This window comes from Simochromis diagramma, unplaced genomic scaffold (genome assembly GCF_900408965.1).
Source record: "Simochromis diagramma unplaced genomic scaffold, fSimDia1.1 OVJJ01000501.1, whole genome shotgun sequence".
Lineage (NCBI taxonomy): Eukaryota > Metazoa > Chordata > Actinopteri > Cichliformes > Cichlidae > Simochromis > Simochromis diagramma.
In genome coordinates, this window is record NW_024387320.1 from 803,683 (window position 1) to 825,304 (window position 21,622).

Below are 21,622 nucleotides of genomic sequence, written 5' to 3' on the forward strand. Positions count from 1 at the left end.
CAGCAGGATGAATTTGGAACCAATCAAATATACCAAGCTAATGGTACCTGTTTGATGGATAAGACTCTAAACATCTAAAGTCCCTAAAGCTTTTGATTTTGCTTTTATCCACACCATATACTGTGCACAGTCCTGTACACTAATGGCTGTGGCGAGAACAGGAGAGATCAAACAGAAGATGAGGTAGGATTTAAAGAACTTGAGGTAAAGTTTTTTCCCTGTTGTGGTGTCTTATAGACACAATTGCTTACACTAGCGGTAAAAATTGTTGTTTTTATCCGTCCATTCTGTGTCTGCTTCTTCCTTTTTTGTGGTTTCTCTGCGCATCTCCAAAAGTATCACAGTAATGATGCAAAAACCTGACTCGCTAGGCAAATCAAGTGAGATGGAGACAACAAAAGAAAGAAGAAAAAAAATCAACATTTGTACAAAAAGGAAGGTTATAATAAGGATATATACTACGGAGAATGTTTACAACAATAATCTCTCGAGGAATTGTCTAATTTGCCTAGTGTAGCAGAGTTTCTTTGGATTCTAGTATTTTATGCTATTAAACCAACATTTAAAAACACCCTTTTTTTCTGGAGAGTCGAGAAATAAATGGTGAATTGATACAATTAGCATACATGGAGGCTTTTTTGTGTTTTTCGAGATCTTTTTCCTATTGCCAAAGAAATACTGAATGTGGGTTTTCAGAGCCTTGTCTATCCTTGTCACAGTGTAAGTTTTATCTTGTGAAAGATGATATGACATGGTATCCAGAGACCGAGTTTCACGGTTTTGATTTATTCATGAAGCACAAGTTAAAGACCTCAAAGAATTTAATAAATTATGAAGTGTCTTTGTTTTTTTTTCTCCTCAGAGTGTTCCTAAAAACACGAAATCTGAGGTGGATATATCCCCAGATAATGAAGTGTTGGATTTGCTCAGCACGGAAACTCCCCCAGCTCCTCCAGCCTGCCAAGGAGAAACGAATGAGCCGCTAACTAGTCTGGACAAGGTATGCAAGAAAGTACTACTTTTAAACTGCTGGTTTTCATCCCCTGCTATAAATGTGAATTCATTTATGGACCATGCAATTAGTGTGCATTTCTTTCTTTTTCTTTTTTGTATCAAAGCTTGCCTGTGGGGGCTTTTGCTTGTCTTAAAATGTGTCCGTCTCTGACCCTGTCTTTGAATACCTCATTAGCTGGGATATTTAGATGCTGTGTTTCTGACAGTGTCTTTTAGAGACAGAGACAGAGAGAAGAGAATGAAAAGCATCTATTCAAATAATGTCTTCAGACCCCCAACGTCAAGTGGATCAGAGGCATTGCCGCAGACCGTGTTGAACATTTGATGTGAGTGCTGCCAGCCGCTGAAGAAACCCCCGGTGACCAGCGATCTGATAGTCAACAGCAATGACCCAAAAGAGGTAAGAATGCGTGTGTGTGAGTGTGTGTGTGTGCAGCTCATGATAAATAAAAACTGACTGAAGTGAAAATAAGTGATTTTGCTCACAGAAGTCACTGTGTGCAGCAGTGAGTTACGATTACTGGGGATATCAAACAAACCGAGGTAATTTAAAACATCAAATATCTAATTCTGATATACGAGCACTACTTTGTTTAGAACCTAGTGAATTTGTGACTTAACAATGAGCCTCAGTTGAGCTTCACACAGTAAAGTGGGTTGGATAAGTATTTCAGCTTTAATCCATCGGGTTTAACCTAAGTAAATGCATTAGCCATTTAGAAAAGACAACCATTTTTATACATCGTGCACTATTTCAGAGCCTCAAAGATGATCGGACAACTGACTAACAGTTTTATAGCCAGGTGAAGCCTGTTCCCCCATTATTCAGTGATACATTAAGCAGATCTGGAGTTTATTCCAAGTTTTGAATTTGGATTTGGCAGCTTTCAATTGGAGCACTCTTATGTAAGCTACAATGCCAATAGCCTGTGATTCAGGTTCAGAAGTAAGCTATCAAGGCTGAATAAGTCAAATTTTAGTGCTTTTGCGGTGTGAGCATGTCCTCTCAGTCATTCTCTGTGACCCAACCATCCAAATTCACTAAAAGACATGAGGTATCCCAAGACGTTCTGTTTGAGTCTGCTTTAACCAAACAAATCTGAGGAATACTTTGGATCATTTTGATTGTTAGATTAGAATTAAATCACCTCCATTTGTTTATCTTTTGGAATAATTTGGATTTGTCTGCCTGGATAAATAAAATCTTAAATCAAGCACCATTTGAAATTACTCTTAAAAGAGAAGAGCTCAAAAAACATCAATCCAGATTCGTGGCCTTTAAAATAAAAACATTTCCGCTTAGATTTTTACCAAAACGCTCTTCTCTGCCTCTCTAACAAACAAATGATAATAAAAATGAGTGAATGAATAAATAATGACTGCTTCTGTGAAGAAGGCAGCTTGTGAGATATCAGAGGATTTCCTGAAGCCTGCGGTAGTTATTGCTGAAGAAAATGTGGCTGATGGGGACCCAGCGGTGTAGATAGATCAAAGGTCAGTACTGCTAACAATTCTGGTGGCTTCCAACATTACATTTTTGTATTACCTTTCTATGCATGAGGTGATTACCTCGACACTGCAAAGGAAGCACACACAGGTCCAACTCCTCCAAGAACGCACATCAATATGAACCAATGCCAGAAGGTTGTGTTGTGACTTCCAGCGATCCCAAAACCATGGAGGAGATTCCACAAGACAGTTACTCTAGCTCCTTAACCCATCAGCAGTCTTTGGTGCAAGGAGGAACAAAGTGAGCACTGCCAGAGGCACAAAATGTCTCTGACCAAACAATGAGAAACAGACTTCATGAAGGTGGCCTGAGGGCCTGACCTCCTCTTGTGGCTCCTGTGCTCACTGCCCAGCACTGTGGAGCCCAATTAGCATTTCCTATAGAATACCAGAATTGGCAGGTTCACCACTGGCACCCTGTGCTATTCACAGATGAGAGCAGGTTCACCCTGAATATGTGACTGACGTGAAAGGCTCCAAGGAAGCCGTGGAGAACATTATGCTGTCTGTAATATCGATCAGCATGACCAGTGTGATGGCTGGAGGGATGCATAGACCTCTATGTCCTGATTGCATGTATAAAAATTCTCCATATGCTTAGACCCTGGTGCAGAAGGTCCTGGGTTTCTCCAAGTGCATAACAAAGCCCAGTCTTATGTGAAGAGAGTATGGAGAAAGTTCCAGTTGGATAAAGGATTAGATACTGTTGACTGGCATCCATGCTTGCAAAATCTAAAGAACACAAAGCACCTCTGTGACATTATGTTTTACCATCCGGCAGCTGGAATGACTCTCCAGGAGCTCAGTGGTCCCCTGGTCCAGACCTGGGAGGAGACCCTCCAAGACACCATCTGTTTTCTCTTTAGGAGCACGTCCCGACGCTGTCAGGCATGCACACAATACACATACAATGAATGTGGGGCCATACAAACTACTGAGTTCCATTTTGTAACATGGAGTAGACTACTACATCGTTTTTTCACTTTGAATTTTTTGGGTGTGTTTGATTTCTGCTCTCTGTAGATTGATCATTTTCATTCCCATCAGATGATGTGGCATCCTTTTGTTCCTAACACATTACCCAGTCAATATTGTTTTTTCTCCCCATTAAGATCTGATGTGTTTTCTGTGTGTTCCTTTAATTTTGTTTTTCTTTGATGAATAAATTTGTCTCATCAGGGGTGGCACCACTTACGAAACATTTTTATTTTTTTTTCAGATAGAAAATTCATGTGAGTCTTTAGTGTATATCTAATTGAAGATCAGAGATTCACCAAACAATCACACATCATTTTGATTACCAGCCTTAACTATATAAATACATATAAAATCAGCTATTCTGACAGCTGAATGGTCTTCTATGTGTGATCCTCTAAAGACAAAAATTAGCAGCTTCACACTGAAGCAACTTAGGACAGGTTACTGGTTACCAAGGAGATGGCTATAATTGGTTCTTTAATATTTTTCCTATTTTTCTTCATAGTGGAAATGTAATTGGTATAAAATGAGCATTTTACTTTATAATTAAATTCTGTTTTGTTCTCAGCATGTTTCTGTTGAAGAATTTCAAGTTTCACTGTTCAATTATTGACAAACTTGGCAGCAGAAGGAAATGACAAACGATCTGGAAGAGACAGTAAGACCCCTGAGGGGTTTATTGTTCAGCCGCTGCTTCTCTTTATAAGGGTAAATCTGACTTCATGTGGAGGCACGTACTGTAGTAACTCAAAACATTTTAAGGAAAACAAAACAAAAGCAAAACACCGGAGCTGTCTTGACAATAAGCATCATGTAGTGTTTCACAGTGACAGCACTTCTGCCCAACACAACTGCATTCAATCCAAAACACTGATAAAGTCAGTGTAAAGTTTGGACAAAACTGAAAGTAAGTTAGTGTGGCTTGTGTTATTATTATAGTTTTTTAGGAATTGCAGGAATACAAGATACGAAGAGCAAACCTAATTTTAGACCAAAGCATTGATTCTCCTTTCTACTGCCTTGCTGTCGCAGCTGAATCAAGGCAAAGGTCTAATGCTGCCAGAGCCTGACATGCTTCAGAGGTATCTGCAGCAGAAGAGTGCAGAGATCAATGTCCTGCTCCAGAACATCCAGTCCCTCATCACCTATCAAAAGCCTGTCAGTCCACAGAAGGTCAAGCCCCAGCAAAGCTTCATCTCTCAGATGGAAAGACGGCAGCTGCCAGTGAAACAGCAACGGTCTGCCAAGAAGACCCCCTAAAGCCGATGATGTCCTTGAATGGCAGTTTCTCATTTGTTTGAAGTGACTAAAGCTGCAGTGTGCTCCGAATTTGAATTCAGTGACAAAGAGCTTTATAAAACGAGCCGAAGATCATCAACTTTTTTTTTTTTTTTTTTTTAAATCAGAATGTCCTTAAATATAATAACTGTACACATCATTTTACATCGGACAGAGCAACGCAAAAGTTACATGTATAATGTCCTGTTACTTTTGTTACTTTGCAGGAAACATACCCACAAGTCATGTGCAGGGCACAGCTCCCAACAGTCTATTATTGTGATAGAGTAGAAGTATATTTGTTTTAATAAACTTAGTTATAAAAGGAAAAAGTATAAAACATAACATTCCATTTACACACTTGCAATAGAAATAAGAAAACAATTTGTAAGGAGGTGAAAAAACAGCTGCTTGGATTTTGCGTTGATTAGAGGGGAAAACTTTGTTGGATCTGAGACACACGTACTACAGGTCATCATATTTCTGTTAACTGTGTTACAAAGACTCTTACAGTTTAAAATAGATGAATAAAACATTTTGCAGCATTTTCTCTTACCCTTCCAAACCACTCAAGGGAGCTCTGAATGTGAGCCCCTTTTACTGGCTGTTAGCTACCTGCGCTGATGAGCGACTGCTTAGTGGCTCCATTCGTGCACCTGAAGCGCCGCTGCCTGCACCCCACCATCACAGAGTGTGCAAATTCGATTTGGTGTACAGAGAGATGCAACTGTAATCACAAATCCGCCCTTTTCAAAGTGGATTTGTTCTACAACAAAGCAACCTTAAAACCCCCAACACCACATTTAATTTTAGTCAAACAAAATGATCAACTCAGTAACCCACAGGATAATCTCCACTTCCCAGTTTGTGTGTAGACTTCACCTGAACCCCCTTCATACTTGTAGCTACTTGAGTTTCTATAGGAAATTCTTTGGCCCTGTGCTGATTTTTCTTTTTTTTTTGCTGTTGGTTCAGTTCTCCTGGTCCAGCATGCAGCTCAGGTGCAGTCTTCTGGTCATCTCGCCCACTCAACCTCAAAGCTCCTGGTCATGGCCGGCGCTGGAGCAGCCCATCACTATCCAGAGGCAGTTAAATCAGAATCCTTACACCCCACATTACTTATTCACAGACAGCAGCAGGTTAATCTGAAAGAGAGCCGTGAAAAATGATGAGTGCTCACCGTGCCTTAGCTGATATACCTTATTTAATGTTTCTTCACTCAAGTTGCTTTCAGCAGTTTTGGATGCTGCAGCAGTGTTATTAAAACTAAGTCAGATGCCTTTAGGCAGTGCTAATCCCACAGTGCTGTACCTGCTCCATAGATGGACATGCAATGATTTGAAGGTCTTCTCCACTGTATTCCTCCTGAAGCAAAGCGTGCAGTCTTTGGAATACCTGCTGGATGTTATTCTGTGGAAAAAGCCATCCTATTACTGAGTGCTGGAAGGAAATTAAAACCGCATTTCCATCTGGCCTATGTCCCCTCGCTATCTTGTTTCCATGTCAACCGCTGAATTTTGTTTCTCTCTCATTCAGCCTCACCTGGCACCTTGACGAACAGTACACAGGCAGCACAAAGATTTCTCTATTAGAGTTCAATCTCACTGACAATTTATAGCTAAAGGCACAATCTAAAAGCCAAAATTTAAACAAGAGTCATCCCAAAAGTAGATTTCAAATGTGACCGTTTTCTATAGCTCTCGAAAAATGATACATGCAAATACTGTGTTATTTATATTATTAAAAACTGCTGATTGGACCTTGGGGAGCATAATATCCCTGCTTTGTAAAGACAGTCTTAAAGGATTCTTGGATTCCTCGAGCTTTAACAATGGCTTAAAAAGAAAGTGACTCATGTAGTAACATGCTATATCCTTGGTTTGCTGCCACCCACCCGGACAGGCTTGAAAAGGATGAACTCTGTGTCTCTATTGGCCAAGTACAAGGACATGCTCTGTAAAGTGCTTGGCAGCTTGCTCTTCATCACGCGGTAGGTAGCCATCACTATATCGTTGATCTTTGCTGAAAAGAGAGAAAGAAAAAAAACACACTGACATGCCCTCTAGCATTTACTATACAGGTTTTGATGAATTACAGTACGATGCTTATGGCATTTCCTGAGACAAATCTTACCTGGCTGTGCCCAAGGTTGCTGAGACAGACTGTACGTGGGACCACCTTGGATAGCCATAGTTTTAAGAGCTGCAACCTGAAAGCAGACGCAGTCAAGGCAAAACATGAAAATTTGAAAAGGCTTAAATTGTGTCATTTATGGTAAGAAAACAAGCACAAGAGGGTCCGCTGCCATTTAAACTAATTCAATCACAGCGGTATTTACATAAATAATAGCACAAAACAGAGTCTGGTAGGTAGAAAGAAGGCATAGGCAGTGTGTTACCTGGTAGAATTATTGCAGTGAAAGAACACAAAGCACGAGAACACATATACACACACACTGAATTAGATTTTCTCGATGGAGAAAAAAAAAAAAAAAACTGCCATTTTATCTTCGCTTGTCAGTTAAGTACCGAGACCTTCAGTGATCACTGAATAAGCAAATGATGTTTGTAAAAGGTAAAAGCTGAAAAAAATGAAGGTCAGGATGAGCCTTCGCTGCCTGAGGCTAACTCTGCCTTCGCTCTAACAGTTACCTTGGTGAGAAACTCCTCAAGGTTCCCCACAAAGATCTGAGTCTGCTGCTGAATAAACTGCTCACAGCTGAACTTCAGGTGTCGGTCCACATCCTTCTTAGAGTCAATGTAGTGCTCCTTTATCTCTGGTGTTCCCTGGGGGCCACAGAGAAAAAGGCTTTAGGACTATCAAGTGGCATTTCCCTCAGGCAGGGTGCTATCAAAGTACATAAAGTGTATGGTATATTTAGTCAAAAAAGGTGAAGAAAAAAAAACACTACCTCCAACAGGAATTCAAGTATGGCGTTGTGACTGTTAAGTCGGAAGAATTTGGGAACAGCCTTAGGGTTCAGGATTTTGAAGGCAGCATCTTAACCAAAAAAAAAAAAGAAAAAAAAGAAAAAAACAGAAGAGACGCTAAATCTGTGCTGGTGCAGAATTAGATTGCCCTCTAGTGGCCACATGTAATACTTTACTGACTATGAGGAGGGTGATGGGGGAGCAAATCTGCCCTGTGTGCCACTGGTTAATGTACATTATAGTGTTGGATTACAATTTCCACATTAATTGTTGCCACCGGTGCATGTGATAGGCACAAGTTGCTTAATGAGCATGAAAATGTAATGAGTGGCTTTATGGAGCTGAACGTCAATGTTCCCTCCACCTTTAATTATCTTACCTCGCGTTTTTTTCAGGTCCAGTGAGATTTCCTTGATGGCAAAATCGGTGTGAAATGGGGCAATCTGTTCACGCATTATCAGCAGGTGCTTGATCAGGAAAAGTTGCCCATCTATTTGTGTCTACAGAACGTAAAAGGCACACGGTAAAATCCACACTGCAGGCAGCCAAGAACAAAAGGACATCTGATGACTATCCAAACTACAGAGAACATAAAAAGCATGGGCTCAGTGACGATAAGGGAATATGCCTAATTAATAACTGCTGATTAACCATAGCCAGAAAGAGACATATTACTGTGAGGGGGTGGGGGAAAGGCATCTGAAATCATTTATTGCTCAACTAGCAACTAAAACATTGGAAAAAGACATCAACAAGGGGTGGGAATGTGTCCTCTGAGACTGATGCTGCTGCTTTAATTTAAAGCGTCAGGTTGAAATGGGCCAGTTAGCACAGATATTGACAACAAATTTGAAGGTGAGAGAAGCCCATAAATAAGGGATGGTCTGCTGAACACTCTGTGGAGCATAATAAAGTACCGATTAAAATAAACTTTAAATGACATCCCAGCTGCTTTAGTTAAGGATCTTGTAGCCTGAAGGAATTTTTCATTAGCGGGGACCACATCTTATTTACTACGTAAAAAGAAAGGCACTTTCCAGACTATTTTTTTTAATAAAAATGCAATTTTAAAAGCTCAGAAGAAATACAAAGGCATACTCTACACTGCGTGCCAACCTTGTTTTTAAGGATGATATCAGAAGCTTTAAGCAGGGACTGGATGCAGGCAGATAAGGCTTCTTGAGATAAACCCTGGAAGACTGCTTTCTGGAAAAAGACCAAGAGTTGGAAATGCATGAATAAGAAATTTAAAAGCGTTAAAATAAACGCTGTACACGTTTCCATACAAAAATATAACAACTAATAACACAAAGAACTCACATCAATACATCTGTAGAGCTTGGACAGACAAACCAGTGTTCGTCTGACGGTAGGGTACCACATGCCATGCAGATCTGCAGGAGAGACGGATGTCTGGAGGCGAGATGCTTCTACTTTGCCTATATTCAAAAGAGGAGAAGCCATTGGGCAATAAATGACAGCAACACCAAACACTGTCAGGAAGCTAGTGTCACAATCTGGAAACACAGACCAGCGCTGCTGTTTCTTCTTCCACTAGAATCGTCAAGCTGTACATCAGAAAAAACGGACTCCTGTGACATCTGCTTCATCTGCTCTTCCTTCAAGCTCTGAGCAATTTTCTATTGAAGACAGGGAAAGTAAAACGCGAGAGTTGGTAGGCAGGAACATTTTAAGATTCTGGAAAGTCATGTTCTTCCACTTTTGCTTCAACGGGAGGCCCACGGGTTTCGAAAAGGCTAAATGAATATAAAATTTTACTTGCAAAACAAGTTTGTATACAAACAGGAAGTCAGATAAACATCTAAAGAAATACTAAGAACATCAGGGTGATCTGATGTTAATGGGGAAAAAAAGTGTAGGTGCAAAACATTTAAAAGTCGTTAAATAAAAGTTAGGACTCAAAGGCATATCTAACGGCATTTGAGTATTCACAAGACCAAAGAAATTCCACAGTAATAAATTTGCATAATTCAGCTTAAAACATTCAAACTTATTATGAAGCTGCAGACAGAAAGCGTTAGATGTCTCTTCTACAGAAGAAATCTATGGGTCTTTGAAAGTTTAACATAAAATAAAACTTAAAAAGTCAAAGAAGCGAGACAAAAAGACTCATAAATATCAGAGGAAATATCAGAGAATGTGTGATTTTGAGAAAGTGTATATATGCAAGACATTAGAAGATTTTAAGACATTAGTAACAATTCAAAGGCATATTTAACAACACGTTCGGACATTCATGAAACTTAAGTTTTCTAAGGCTTAAATTCACACTTAGAATATATTTTCATGGACCTGCAGACAGTGCTAATGGTGCGTATGAAAAAACACTTACGTGGGAGCTTGTGATCACCACTTTTCCTTTCTACTGACATATAATTTAAACTAGAGTATCAACAATAAAAAAATAAATAAATAAAATACATACACAGTATATGAAAATACTATTTTTGCAGCACTAATTACATCGAGGTTGCATAGCAGCTAACTGCATAGAAGCTGAAAGTATTACAGCAGTATTTATTTATTTAAAAAAGCATATGTAGAGGGACAAGTATATACTATGACGCCACAGCACATAACAGAATTTATAAGTTAAAATGACAGTTCTGGTTCTTTGAAAGGACGTTGTATGAGGAACTCATTCACAGCGTATTCCCTACAAAAAAAGGAAGCAAAAGCACTTTACTGCTGTGAAAGACATCAGCAGCAAAATGTGCTTTAGCCAGCTAACCCAAAAATTGTATCAGTTAAAGTGCATGCCGTATTCAGGAATACTTTCACCTCTACACCTCTTTTTGTTAGACAGGCCTTTCCAATCAGCAGCTAAAACAGCTGCCTCAGCTGTGATGTTTTAAAGGGTAACTCCTATGTTCTGCAAGGTGAAATGACTGTTTCTGACTGGTGGTTTTGAGGAGGGCACAGATGGTTAATGACTAATAATGACTTCAGTTCCACCAAAACCTTTTTAAAAATAGACCTTTAATGGAAAATTAAGTGGCAAAAATATCATAAATTACAGGGAGAGATACGTTTAGCTTTATGCCAAAGGTTAGCACTGTGTTTAAAAAAAAAAAGTCCCCACTCAGCAAGATGTTACCCAGACATCAAAGCACCAACTAGGTGAGCTCCAAAAGATTTAGACAAAGGTATACAAACACAAAAGGAACCAATTTAACCTCAAGTTATTGTTATTTCTCAAGTATCTTTACTCTTAAGACAAAAAAAGTATGAAGTCCCAAACCAACAACAGTATATAACATGTTTGGTCACTACAAAAGTAATAAGACATGTCAAAAGTCTTATTTACTCCTACTCGTAATATTTTGAGCAATTGCATCTTTTAACACTCAATCACATACTAGGTGAACTGTTTAGGTCTTAGGGCACAAATTTGGATTGGACCACTACCTTTGAATAAGAACCAAACCAAATTATCCCTTAAAGCTTGCCTGCAAAACTACATAACAGAGATCTTAAAAAGGAACATATAAAAACCTTACCTCCATCATCTCCAGTTTTTCAGGGTAAGCCAGATCCCCTGGAGCTGGTTTGTAGCCTATGATATCGGTCTGGATATAAATGTGAGTCCTATAGACCAGCCTCTCCTGAACGTCCTCCAGCATCTGCTTCACGACGGCATCAAAGGCCCCCAGCTGAGCAGCTGCATGAAAGCACGCAGGTCAGTTTACAGTTCAACCACTACTTTGCTGTGAAAAGATTCAACAAATACAAGTCCCTTTAGGGTCTGAACTATAACCTGAATATTATGTAAAAAGATTTAAAATGTGTTGGTCTCGCACAAAGGGAAAATCAGTTGTTCTTTGCCCTATAAGCTTCAAATAAATCCTATCTTCTCTTGCAGCTCCTCCATGGGATGATAAACTTATTGGAGCGATAGCTGATTATTGCTCTGAAATGTATTTGCTATGATTCATTAATCCATTCGAGAAAGTGTGCTGTGCCTCCGTTCGCCTACACATCCATGTGCAGTGCCTCGATAGCGCAACAAATACAACCCAGCTCTGTGGGGAACAATACATCTCATTTAATAAATGTACCTAATTTGTAATTTTAAAATAATTTACCGTTTTTAACAATGTGGATTTTCATTAAAGGGGATCTTTAATACTTTTAATTATTGTCTGTAAGATAGATACACAGTATGCAGCTGGAATGATGCAGACGCTCATATTAAAACATCAAATAGTTTTTAATATTTCAAATATTAAAAAGTTTAAAATACTAATATAGTAAGTTCAGGATGTAGAGTTGTGGTCAGATGTTTCCATACACTCACCATGGGCATTACTCTCATGGTAATTTGGGGCTTTTATAGATTTCTTTGAAGTGTGGTGGAGGTGGGGTGGAGTGATTTTACAGCAAACACCTTTATTTGGATTTTCTGTCATTCACACAGGTTCAAAACTAAACATAAGTGTCTTTTAATAGGTAGTACTGAAGGTTCTACAATGTCTTTTAACTTATCAAGGCCAAGTGATATTAATTTCTTATTTGGGATCATGACTGACTACGACTGTCAGTTTCTTTTTAACACTATAAAAAGGATTTATTTGACACTTCTCACTGGGCTGACGGATATAACAAAAAAAAAACCCGAAACAAAATGGAAAGGTCCAGTGAAACCCAGTGACGATCTAAGAAAGTGAATTATAGATTTATACAAGTTGGAAAGTTTCAAACTTCAACTTCACACCTCAAATCAAAAGCTAGATGACTGAAGCTTGGACAAAGTTGGGTGTTCCAACAGGACAATGATCCCAAACACACATCAAAACTGGGTTCAGAATGGATAGAGCAGCCTAGACTTGAGCTTCTGGATTGGCCTTCCAAAAGCCCTGAATTCAACCCTATTGAAAACTTGCTGACTATGTTTAAAAGCTGGGTCGGTGTCAGGAAACTAAACAATATCAATCAACTCTACAAATCCAGCCAGAATTATCCCAGAATTTTGCAGACCTGGGAGTTTATCAAACTCACCACAAAATGAAGAAAATCAGGTCTGTTGCTACTCTACCTAGGAGTGGGTGTCTGGCAAAAATCAAGCCAAAAGCACAATGTGAAAAAGGACCCAAGGACCCTCACTCACAGCTCGCTTTGTCTCTGATCACATGTCCACAAGAAGAAAAGCAGTAAATGAAAATGACGGTAATGAAAGAACACTACAAAAAAATACCACTGCGCTCAAGAGTTTTTAAAAAAAGAGACATGTCTCAAGTTTGCCTCGGTGCTGCACAACATTTCTGCTGTGTTAGGACAGAAAAAAGGCACTCCACACCAATATCAAAACCTCATCCCAACTGTGGAGTGTGATTGAGCAGGAGCCAAGAGGCTTTGCAATTATTTGAAAGAAATTTTAAATTTTACGGGAGAATTTCAGCCAAGCACTACATGAACTCTAGCTTAAGAAACATTGGGTGATGCAACAAAAACATCGATCCACAAGATACAAGTCTATCAATCAACAACACAGAACAGTGGCTGAAAAAGAGTCCTGACAATAACTCAGCTGACATGTTGTGATATGAGATGTGGCACTGAAGAAGACTGTTTAATCAAAACATCTCAGAAATATTGATGAGCTGGCAGAATTTATTTTTTAACTTCTCTTCATGACTCTGCAAGTCAAATAATCGCCTACAGAAAAAAGAAAAAGGAACCAAGTTCCAACATACCATTATTTTGAACATGATCTTCCAACATCTCATTCTTGAGGATGCTACAGAGCTCAGACAGGGTTTCCAGGTGGATGATGTGAATTATCAGAGGCCGGAGGACATCATACAGGGACAAACACAGCTTCTCCAGCAGCTCACTGTCAAATATTAAAAACTGTTTCATTGCATTGTAAGAAACATATGCGATACTTTCTGTCTAAGCTTCCATTGGCAGAATCAAAGACTTAAGTAATGGCATTTCGATATTTAAATATGCAAAAAAAGCCCTTAAACTACAACACAAACTGTCATAACACTGCACATAATAAGCAAAACTGGAAATGCCTATTGTTCTGTTTAAAATGCCACACCTTAAACAAACACACATTTCCTGCATGAGCTACTAAACACTAATGTGAATACCGCTCACTCTAGTTTAGGTGTAGGTTTGGAGAAGAACTCATTGTACAGCTGGTGTTCATCCTGACACACGTGAACCATAAAGGCACAGCCACTGCGAACCTGTACAAATACACATAATGATCACATGCTGTATTGCCTGCAAATACTTTGGCTTCACCTCAAACAAGCAAACACACATAAATGATACAGCCACCTATTACAGCAGTCATTAACAAGATGCATAACCTGAGCAGATGGTGCGGCTGTTATGACGTTCTGTTGCATGAAATGCTTTAATTATAGCATCCCCATCAAGCCAATTAGAGAAGTGTTTCAAATGCCATGATAGTGTCAAAATACTGAGCCTTTGCAGGCTTCAAAACTGGATCGGGTTTGTCGGAAGTATGAAATTGGAGATGACTAAAAGAAAAAAGTTTTACTTTTATTGTGCCAATTTTTGGGTCTATTAAAATTTCAAACACAAAGCGTAATAATCAGCACTGTTATGGATGACTAGGGATACACTGACAACACCTAGTCTCCAAAGCAATCCACTTCTGAATAAAACAGGAGAAATCTCTAGACCCCTGCTGTTCACAACTTCAAGTTAAGGTCATTTATAATGTGCACAGCTTTGTGCTTCAACACAGTGCAGAAAATATCCCAGAGGGCCCCAAGCTGTCCATTCTTAGCAAACTCAAATGTCACCTTACTATATCTAAAGAGCCATTCCAGCCTTTAAGTAGACTTACCAAAGCACAGTGGTCTTTGCTGTTCTGGCTGGTCAAGTCAGTAATGGTGGATGTAATGCAGGGACTTAAGAGCTGCTCTCTTTGATCAAGATAACACTGATGAACTTCATCAAGAAGCTGATGGTATCTGTTTGCATAAATATAAATATAGAAGACTTCATTTAGCACATTAACTATAACAAAATATACATTTATAAAAGGTTAATGCTACCGCTGTCACTGCTGCTTTTTCTAAAGAAATACTCACTCTGGAATCTTCTCTGCTCGCTGCTCTATCTGTTCAATCAATGACTGAAGAGGGGAAAAAAGAAAATTTGATTTTTACTGTAGAAAATTATCTACATAAATAGCAGGCAACAGAACGTTAAACTCACCCGAACTTTGGGTGAAGCTGCTCTGAACTTTACATAGTAAAGGGTAAAGGCGTTGTCTGCATTAGTTAAACCCATTGGATCCTGTGGGAGTCAAAAAGAAAGAAAAATTAAACTCCACTAAACGCATACAGTGTGTGTACCAGTGGTCAATAGCACTAAAGAAAAACAGAATGCTTACTTACCCTTTTTGTTAACTGGCTTGTGAGGTTTTGCATAGTGTTTACAATGTGAATCTTCATGAAATGCATAGCTTTAGAGAGACATTGTTTAAATTTGGCCAAATAAACAGGATAGTCCTTGAAACTTGGCTGGAATGAAAAGAGATAAGCAAGTGTTAAACATCATTCATTCTGGAGTTATCACAGGTTATCATTTTGGTCTGCGTTTCCCTGATCCCCACCCCCTTGTCTACATCCCTGATTACTCACTGGTGCCCGATTACTCACTGTAAATGTACACTGAGCATATGAGGTGTGATTAAAGTGTTCTGAGAGCACCTCCATAATAATCAAAAGATTTGACACGCTCAAGGTCACCTTGCTGGTCATGTCCATGGTGCTATTTCTAGACTGTAAATCCTGTTCTGACCACATGCACTGTGCACTCTGCAATTTCACTTTGGACCTCAAACTCACACAGAGAGGAAGCACAAATTCCTGTTTCAACATGATTTCATCTGGAGGCTCATCAAGACATCTGGATCTCTGGGTATGAGCAAGCATTTTTTTAAGTTGATGACTCCTGAGTGTCCAAGCCTGAAGGCAGCTTATTGCTCAACATAAATTTTATCAATGCCGAGTTCTACTGTAACATCCTGAGGTGTCTGACGGAGAACATTTTGAGGAAACAATCTAAAGTATTGTGCACGGCGGGATGGCTCACAGTGCACTTTTTTGGAGGTATACCAAAACAATTTTCCCTCACCATCAGAACCACTCATGAGATTTGTCTCCCAGCAACAATGTCTGCAGTTTTGACACGCTGGTAGAGATCCAGATCACAAGTGCAAGGGACAATAACAAGACTTCCACTAAAAGTTGTAAAAAACACCATCTGCACTAAAAATGCTTTAGAGGTGTAAAAGAATATGACCTTTAACACAATATAAGGCATGTTTTTGATTTTAATGGATCTTTTTACAGAACTTTTCTATCACACGCTGTAAATGTGCATTCACTACATAAAAGGAAATTCGCTTCCAACAAAAATGTCACATCCTGCTGATTACTGATTACTCTATCCCTGATATTCCTACAAAAAGGTAAAACGAGATCTTCAAAGGCAAAACTGACAGCACAAGGTACTTACATGTGATGAAACATATTCAATGCAGTCATCCAACTTAGACAGCATTGGTATAAAACCTTCACTATTTACAGACAAGGTTGGCGAGTTCAGTTTCTGCAAAGGCAAAGACATTCGATTTTAATTAATTAATACTTTTATATAATTAAAAAAAATGTTTTTGGTAAACACTGCTATGTGTGTTATTCGTAATTTCAGATCAGTAAAAATTAAATCTATATCTAGAAAAAAACAAGAAACTACAGATTTTACTTCGTCTTATTTTTCAAGATGTAAAAATTGAGAATAATTTCTTATTTAAAATTACAGCAACTGAGTGCGAAAACAAAATCTATATCTAATAACCAGTTAAACATATTTCAGTGCATAGTTTTAGTCATTTAACAAACGAACAAACAATCAGACACAGCCTACCGTGTTTATGTTTTCTAACTCATTAAAATATGACAGTTTCTGCTGTATGCTTTCTGCCAGGTCAACAAGTTCTGCCTGCAAACAGAGAGAAAACAAAACACCATTATTAAAACAAGCAAAAATAGATAATAAAAAACATGCTATAAGAAGCTTAATAATTTCAGTTCAGCTTCTAACAACAGTGCAGTCTCTACAAGCCTGAGCACAAATCTCCAACACTTGTGGGGGAAAAAAAAAAGAACAAAAAGAAAAAAGCTCGAGTTTATAACACATTTATAAGACATTTAACAGCAGACTCAACAATTTATTCCTCAGAGAACGGCGAAACAATTATTACCATCCCTGGTTTGGTATAGTCCATAATTTCATTTTCTTCTTTGTAGACCTTGACAATGATACATCCACCACCTCAAGAGTGTTCTTGACTTGGTTAGATATTTTGAAGTAGTTTTTCTTAATCATGGAAATAATTCTGTCATCACGCACTTAGTTCTCTGTGGTCTTTCAGGCTCTTTGGCATAGCTGAGCTGGCCAGTGCATTCATTATCTTTAAGAATGCACCAGTTTGCTGATTTGACCACTTCCAAAGATGATGTTATTTTTCTGGAAGGTTCATTTGTTTTGTGTTTTATCCTAACGATGATCTCCCTCACTTGAATCATCATCTCTCTGACATCCTCATATTCCTTTGAAAAGCTTTTAATTACAAATTTAAAACAGTTTTTTTATCTTCTTCATTTGTCATGAAATAACGAGGGAACAGGCTTCATCTTGCCATGAAATTACTTCTCAGGCAGTTGTGAGTGTTCAATTAATGTTGAAAACTGAGGACTTCATATAAATTTGACTTGAATTCATAAACAGTTAATACAATTTTATTGTAAAACAACTTGAATCAAAGCAGGAAATCGGTATTTCAAGCACATATTGATTAACTTAAAATAAGAATAATCTTTACAAAATGACACCAAAAATGGCTTTATTTAATAATTATATATGCTTTATATTGCATTAAAGTACATACAATTTCTGATTACCAGGGATCTGCTGATTTTAATAAAGGAAAGTGCTCACAGTCTGATGTGCCCGTGCGCATCTCACCTGTTCTTTAAGAAGCTGTTCACAGGCCTCATGTAGGGCGCCAGTCTTATTGGACACAAACAGGTACTGTTTCTGAAGGGAATCCAAGTGCTCAAGAGCTGTGTTGACATCTTTTAGTATAACATCACAGTGTTCCTGGTAGCAGTTTAGATCATCTCTGGTTTTCCTAAGTGGAAAGCAGACATTATCTTTTGCTTCCTTTCATTCAACTTTGACAGCATAGTGCACTGAAGCTAAATATTGGCTTCATGCTTTAGAAGATTTGACAACAGCAACAGTAAGGTGACACTTGATGGTTGCACTTTTTTGGCTGAGTGAAACTAACACAGCGGCGCATGCCTGATGATATGTGAAAAGCAGCGCACACTGTGAGCTGTCATTTCTTACTTCATTCATTTTACTCTTGAAACAACTTTGCTGCAATTAAGAGATCTGAAAACTGAGTGAGTAGTGTATGATGGTGCATTTTATAAAGCACAGAGGTGGGAGAGAATGGTGATGCAGTGTTTAGCAGTGTCACACATCTGTCTGCGTGGGTTCTCTCTGGATAGTCCAGCTTCCTCCCGCATGGCGTTAGGCCAGTGATTCTAAACTGACAGTAGATGTGAATGTGAGCTTAAATGGCTGTCTGTCTCTGTGTGTTACACCTGATTAATGACCTATCCACGGTGTACCCTGCCTCTAACAGTAGGATGGATCGACTCCAGCCCCCCACGACCCTCAACTGGATAAGCAGACGAAGGATGGATGCATCACAGAGCATCATGTTTGATTCTGATTTATTCTTTCAAAAACATGTAATTTGACCTTGTCCTCCTCTAAACAAACACCCAGTCAACGCACACACAATCTGGAAAACCTCTGGCTATTGTCTGCTGGCCTTCGCAGAGTTAGTGGATATCCGGGTCAAACCTTCCTGTTCAGTCTGCCAGTCATTGTTTAAAAATGCCAATGAGTTCTTTTATAAAAAGTGATTTTAAAAAACAAAACTGTTGGAATATATCCGATGGTTAGAAATCTCATTTCAGCAAATCGATCCTTCTTTTGCTGCCCTCACCAACTATTAAGCTGCATGCAAATGTCTTCTCAAACATGACTGGTGAACATAAATCTGACTGTCTGACCGAACAGAAAGCTTGAACCTTGCAAATAGAATTATGCATGTTTAATAACGCCTTTAAATCAAAGCTGATGTGTTTCTCTGATTCAGAATGCAAACATCTGATACACTGTTCAACAAGCACTTTCACCAACACCTTTACAAATTTCACTTGCTGGTTCATGTATATGTTCTTTTTTTTTAAGTTATTATTTTCCAAGTAGTCAACAACGAGAATGACTGGATAGAAAACTGAACAGATACTCGGTGACAAGTTCAAAAAGAAAAATGACACCAAATGAATCTGCAGCTTTGGAAGCACTGGTGCACATTGTCCAGAATTTTTGCAGAGCAGAGAATAACGCTGAGCTTATGGCCAACATGCTGGGTAGGGGGCCAGAATTTCACTGAAGATGCACGTTTTACATTTTCATCTCTAATTTTTTCCACCAAATTTAGGTGATGTCAGCGATGAGCAAGCAAAAAGCTTTCATCTTGATATAAAAGTGATGGAAAACCGATATTAGGGAAAATTCAATCCAAGCATGATGGGTGACTAAAATTGTGATTTTAGACATGCAATGATGATTATTTAGATGAAGAGCTGGTTTGAAAACAAAAAAAATGCCTGGTGTTCTGGAGCAGAGCAATACCAAATATTAAAATTTATGAAAAACACATGGCAGTGAAGCATATGCGAACCTCAGTGAGGTTATTTGTACTGTACACTTGAGACTAATACATAACTTGATTCATGACCTATTAAGGCCTATCTTTTTGGAAAACTGATCAGGAATAAATTAGACAACTGGTAAAGGATCCAGCCTATAACTTGTATATAATCTTATCAATATCCAGCCCTACACACCGCATGACACTACGGAGGAGTTTAAGATTTACATACCTGTATTTTGCATTCTCGTCCTGGTCCATGTTTGCCTGCAGCTTGGCAAACCAGGCAAAAAACTACAAAAAAAAGAGGAATTATATTACACCCATGCATCTTATTAAGGTATAGTAAATCTGACTGGGTGCATAACTGCTTAAAGCTGACTGGGTCAGACACCTGTTGTGCAGTTTCTATTCTATTGTTTTCCATGTTGAGCATCTGAAATCCTTTGAGCAGGATGTCTTCTGTTGAATCGGGAACAGTCGCAGTGAAAGGGGACTGCAAGGATCTAGATGACAAGCTACACAAGTCTTCAATGGGTAGCTGCAAAACAAAACAAGGCTCCTTATTTCTAAGCTCCTTGATTTCAAGCTAACTACCTGGACATGTTGACGAGGTGGTGAAGCACAAATACATACATGCCAGATAAATTAACTTGTAACGTAATGAAAGGGGGAATTAAGGTCATACAGTGGCAGCCTCGACTTTTATTTGACATCACTTGCGTTTAGAAAGTAAGTTAGCAGCACTGCTAGCTAGCTAGCAGAGTCCAGAGCTCCAGCTCACCTCAGAGGGCACAGAGAGCTTTTCGGCCGCGGCTCGGATCTCCAGGACGGAGTCCATCTGTTTCTCCGTGAGGGGAGCCGTGGCATCGGTACGGCGGTCCCATAGCGACAGTTTCTCCCGGGTTTCCTTATCTGTTAAGTCCAAGAGGGACTGATCTGTGGACGCCATCGTCAGATTAGACAGCACCAACGTCAGCAGCAACGCGCTGGTACTTCCTGTTCCGGGAGTGTGGGCGGGGCTTGATAAAGAGGTCGGCGATCCCACTGCGATGGTGAGTTTCGCTCCGTGTCTTAAAACACTTTTGCAAATATATTTTAAAAGCATGAAAAGGATAATATACAGAACTTCTCTGTCTTCATTTTTTTTAATTACAAAATGACATTTATTCAGTATTAAAAAAACGAGTTATTAAGCAAAATGGTACAATGGGAGATATTATCATATGAGTTTCCGCCCACAGTCCAAAGACATTTTCCTGAACTGGTTTAGATGTGGATTTGACAGTGGATTTGAGGTTTTCTGTCTGTAATGGATTCTGATAACCTACCCAGGATGCACCCCTGCTGCCAGGTGGGGATCAGCTGCTCCAGACATCCACCTCCACATCCTTGAATTGTATAAGGGAAAGTAAATGGATGGATGGATGGATGGAGGGAGGGATAGAAGTTATAACTACTCATGTTCAAGGACGTGGCTACAGTTTTGGGCCTCCTGTGTCACCTCTCCAAAGCTGTGTTGTCATAACATTGCAACACCATCATCTGTTTTTGAGGAAAAACAGTATTGTGCTCCTCAGTGAGTTATCGTAATACAGCTATATAACGATATGCAACTGAATAACATTACTTTTTTACCTTGCACAGGTTAACATAAAACAAAGGAATAATGGGAGATCTGTCTTTAATTCTACCACTCAGCAGAGCAATAGACATAAAATGGTTGCACCCGGACTGCAATTTGTGAGCTCCATTACCTTGGGGCTCAGTGTTTAATGTTTTGTTTCAGTTCCATGGTCAAGGGTCACCCACATCCAATGCACATTTATTAAGGCAACAACTAAAGTTTTTCTAATGTGCTGAATTTTCAGTTTGTCTTTTAGTGATGTGGTTTGATATTTATTTCTCATAGAATTTTCTGTTTTCTCATGCCCCCTGCCAGCTGATTGTTGGTCCTCCAGTGCCACCTCATTTCAAAAAATCTTGGGAACACTCCTGTTTGTGTATTTTATTGCATTTTGTTTCTCTGGGAAAAGTGTGTGTATGCATGTACTGGTCATAACAGAACCACTTGAAAGTGACTGTTCGTGCATAGCTG

General features: G+C 39.0%; 1 protein-coding gene across 1 annotated transcript; it reads right to left on the reverse strand.

Annotated features, from left to right (window-relative positions):
• Positions 1-3,705: 3,705 nt before the first annotated feature.
• On the reverse strand, positions 3,706-20,525 carry cog3 (component of oligomeric golgi complex 3). The gene is made up of 23 exons (XM_040005378.1): positions 20,309-20,525; positions 19,919-20,065; positions 19,757-19,818; positions 17,754-17,919; positions 16,653-16,727; positions 16,242-16,334; positions 15,116-15,241; positions 14,934-15,014; positions 14,807-14,850; positions 14,560-14,686; positions 13,836-13,927; positions 13,424-13,563; positions 11,231-11,391; positions 9,241-9,349; positions 9,030-9,148; positions 8,826-8,915; positions 8,089-8,209; positions 7,691-7,779; positions 7,431-7,565; positions 6,913-6,988; positions 6,674-6,801; positions 6,091-6,189; positions 3,706-5,924 (listed from the first exon to the last, which is right to left on the reverse strand). Exons 1-23 carry the CDS (start codon positions 20,474-20,476, stop codon positions 5,895-5,897), a joined length of 2,478 nt encoding a protein of 825 aa, XP_039861312.1. The 5' UTR covers positions 20,477-20,525; the 3' UTR covers positions 3,706-5,894.
• Positions 20,526-21,622: the final 1,097 nt, after the last annotated feature.

Excerpts from the sequence above, each read along its gene's own strand:
- cog3 (XM_040005378.1), bottom strand. The coding sequence starts at position 20,476 with ATGGCGTCCACAGATCAGTCCCTCTTGGACTTAACAGATAAGGAAACC. Across the intron at positions 19,819-19,918 it reads GAATAGAAACTGCACAACAG|TTTTTTGCCTGGTTTGCCAA; the intron begins GTGTCTGACCCA and ends TTTTTTTTGTAG. Across the intron at positions 16,728-17,753 it reads AACAGCTTCTTAAAGAACAG|GCAGAACTTGTTGACCTGGC; the intron begins GTGAGATGCGCA and ends CTCTGTTTGCAG.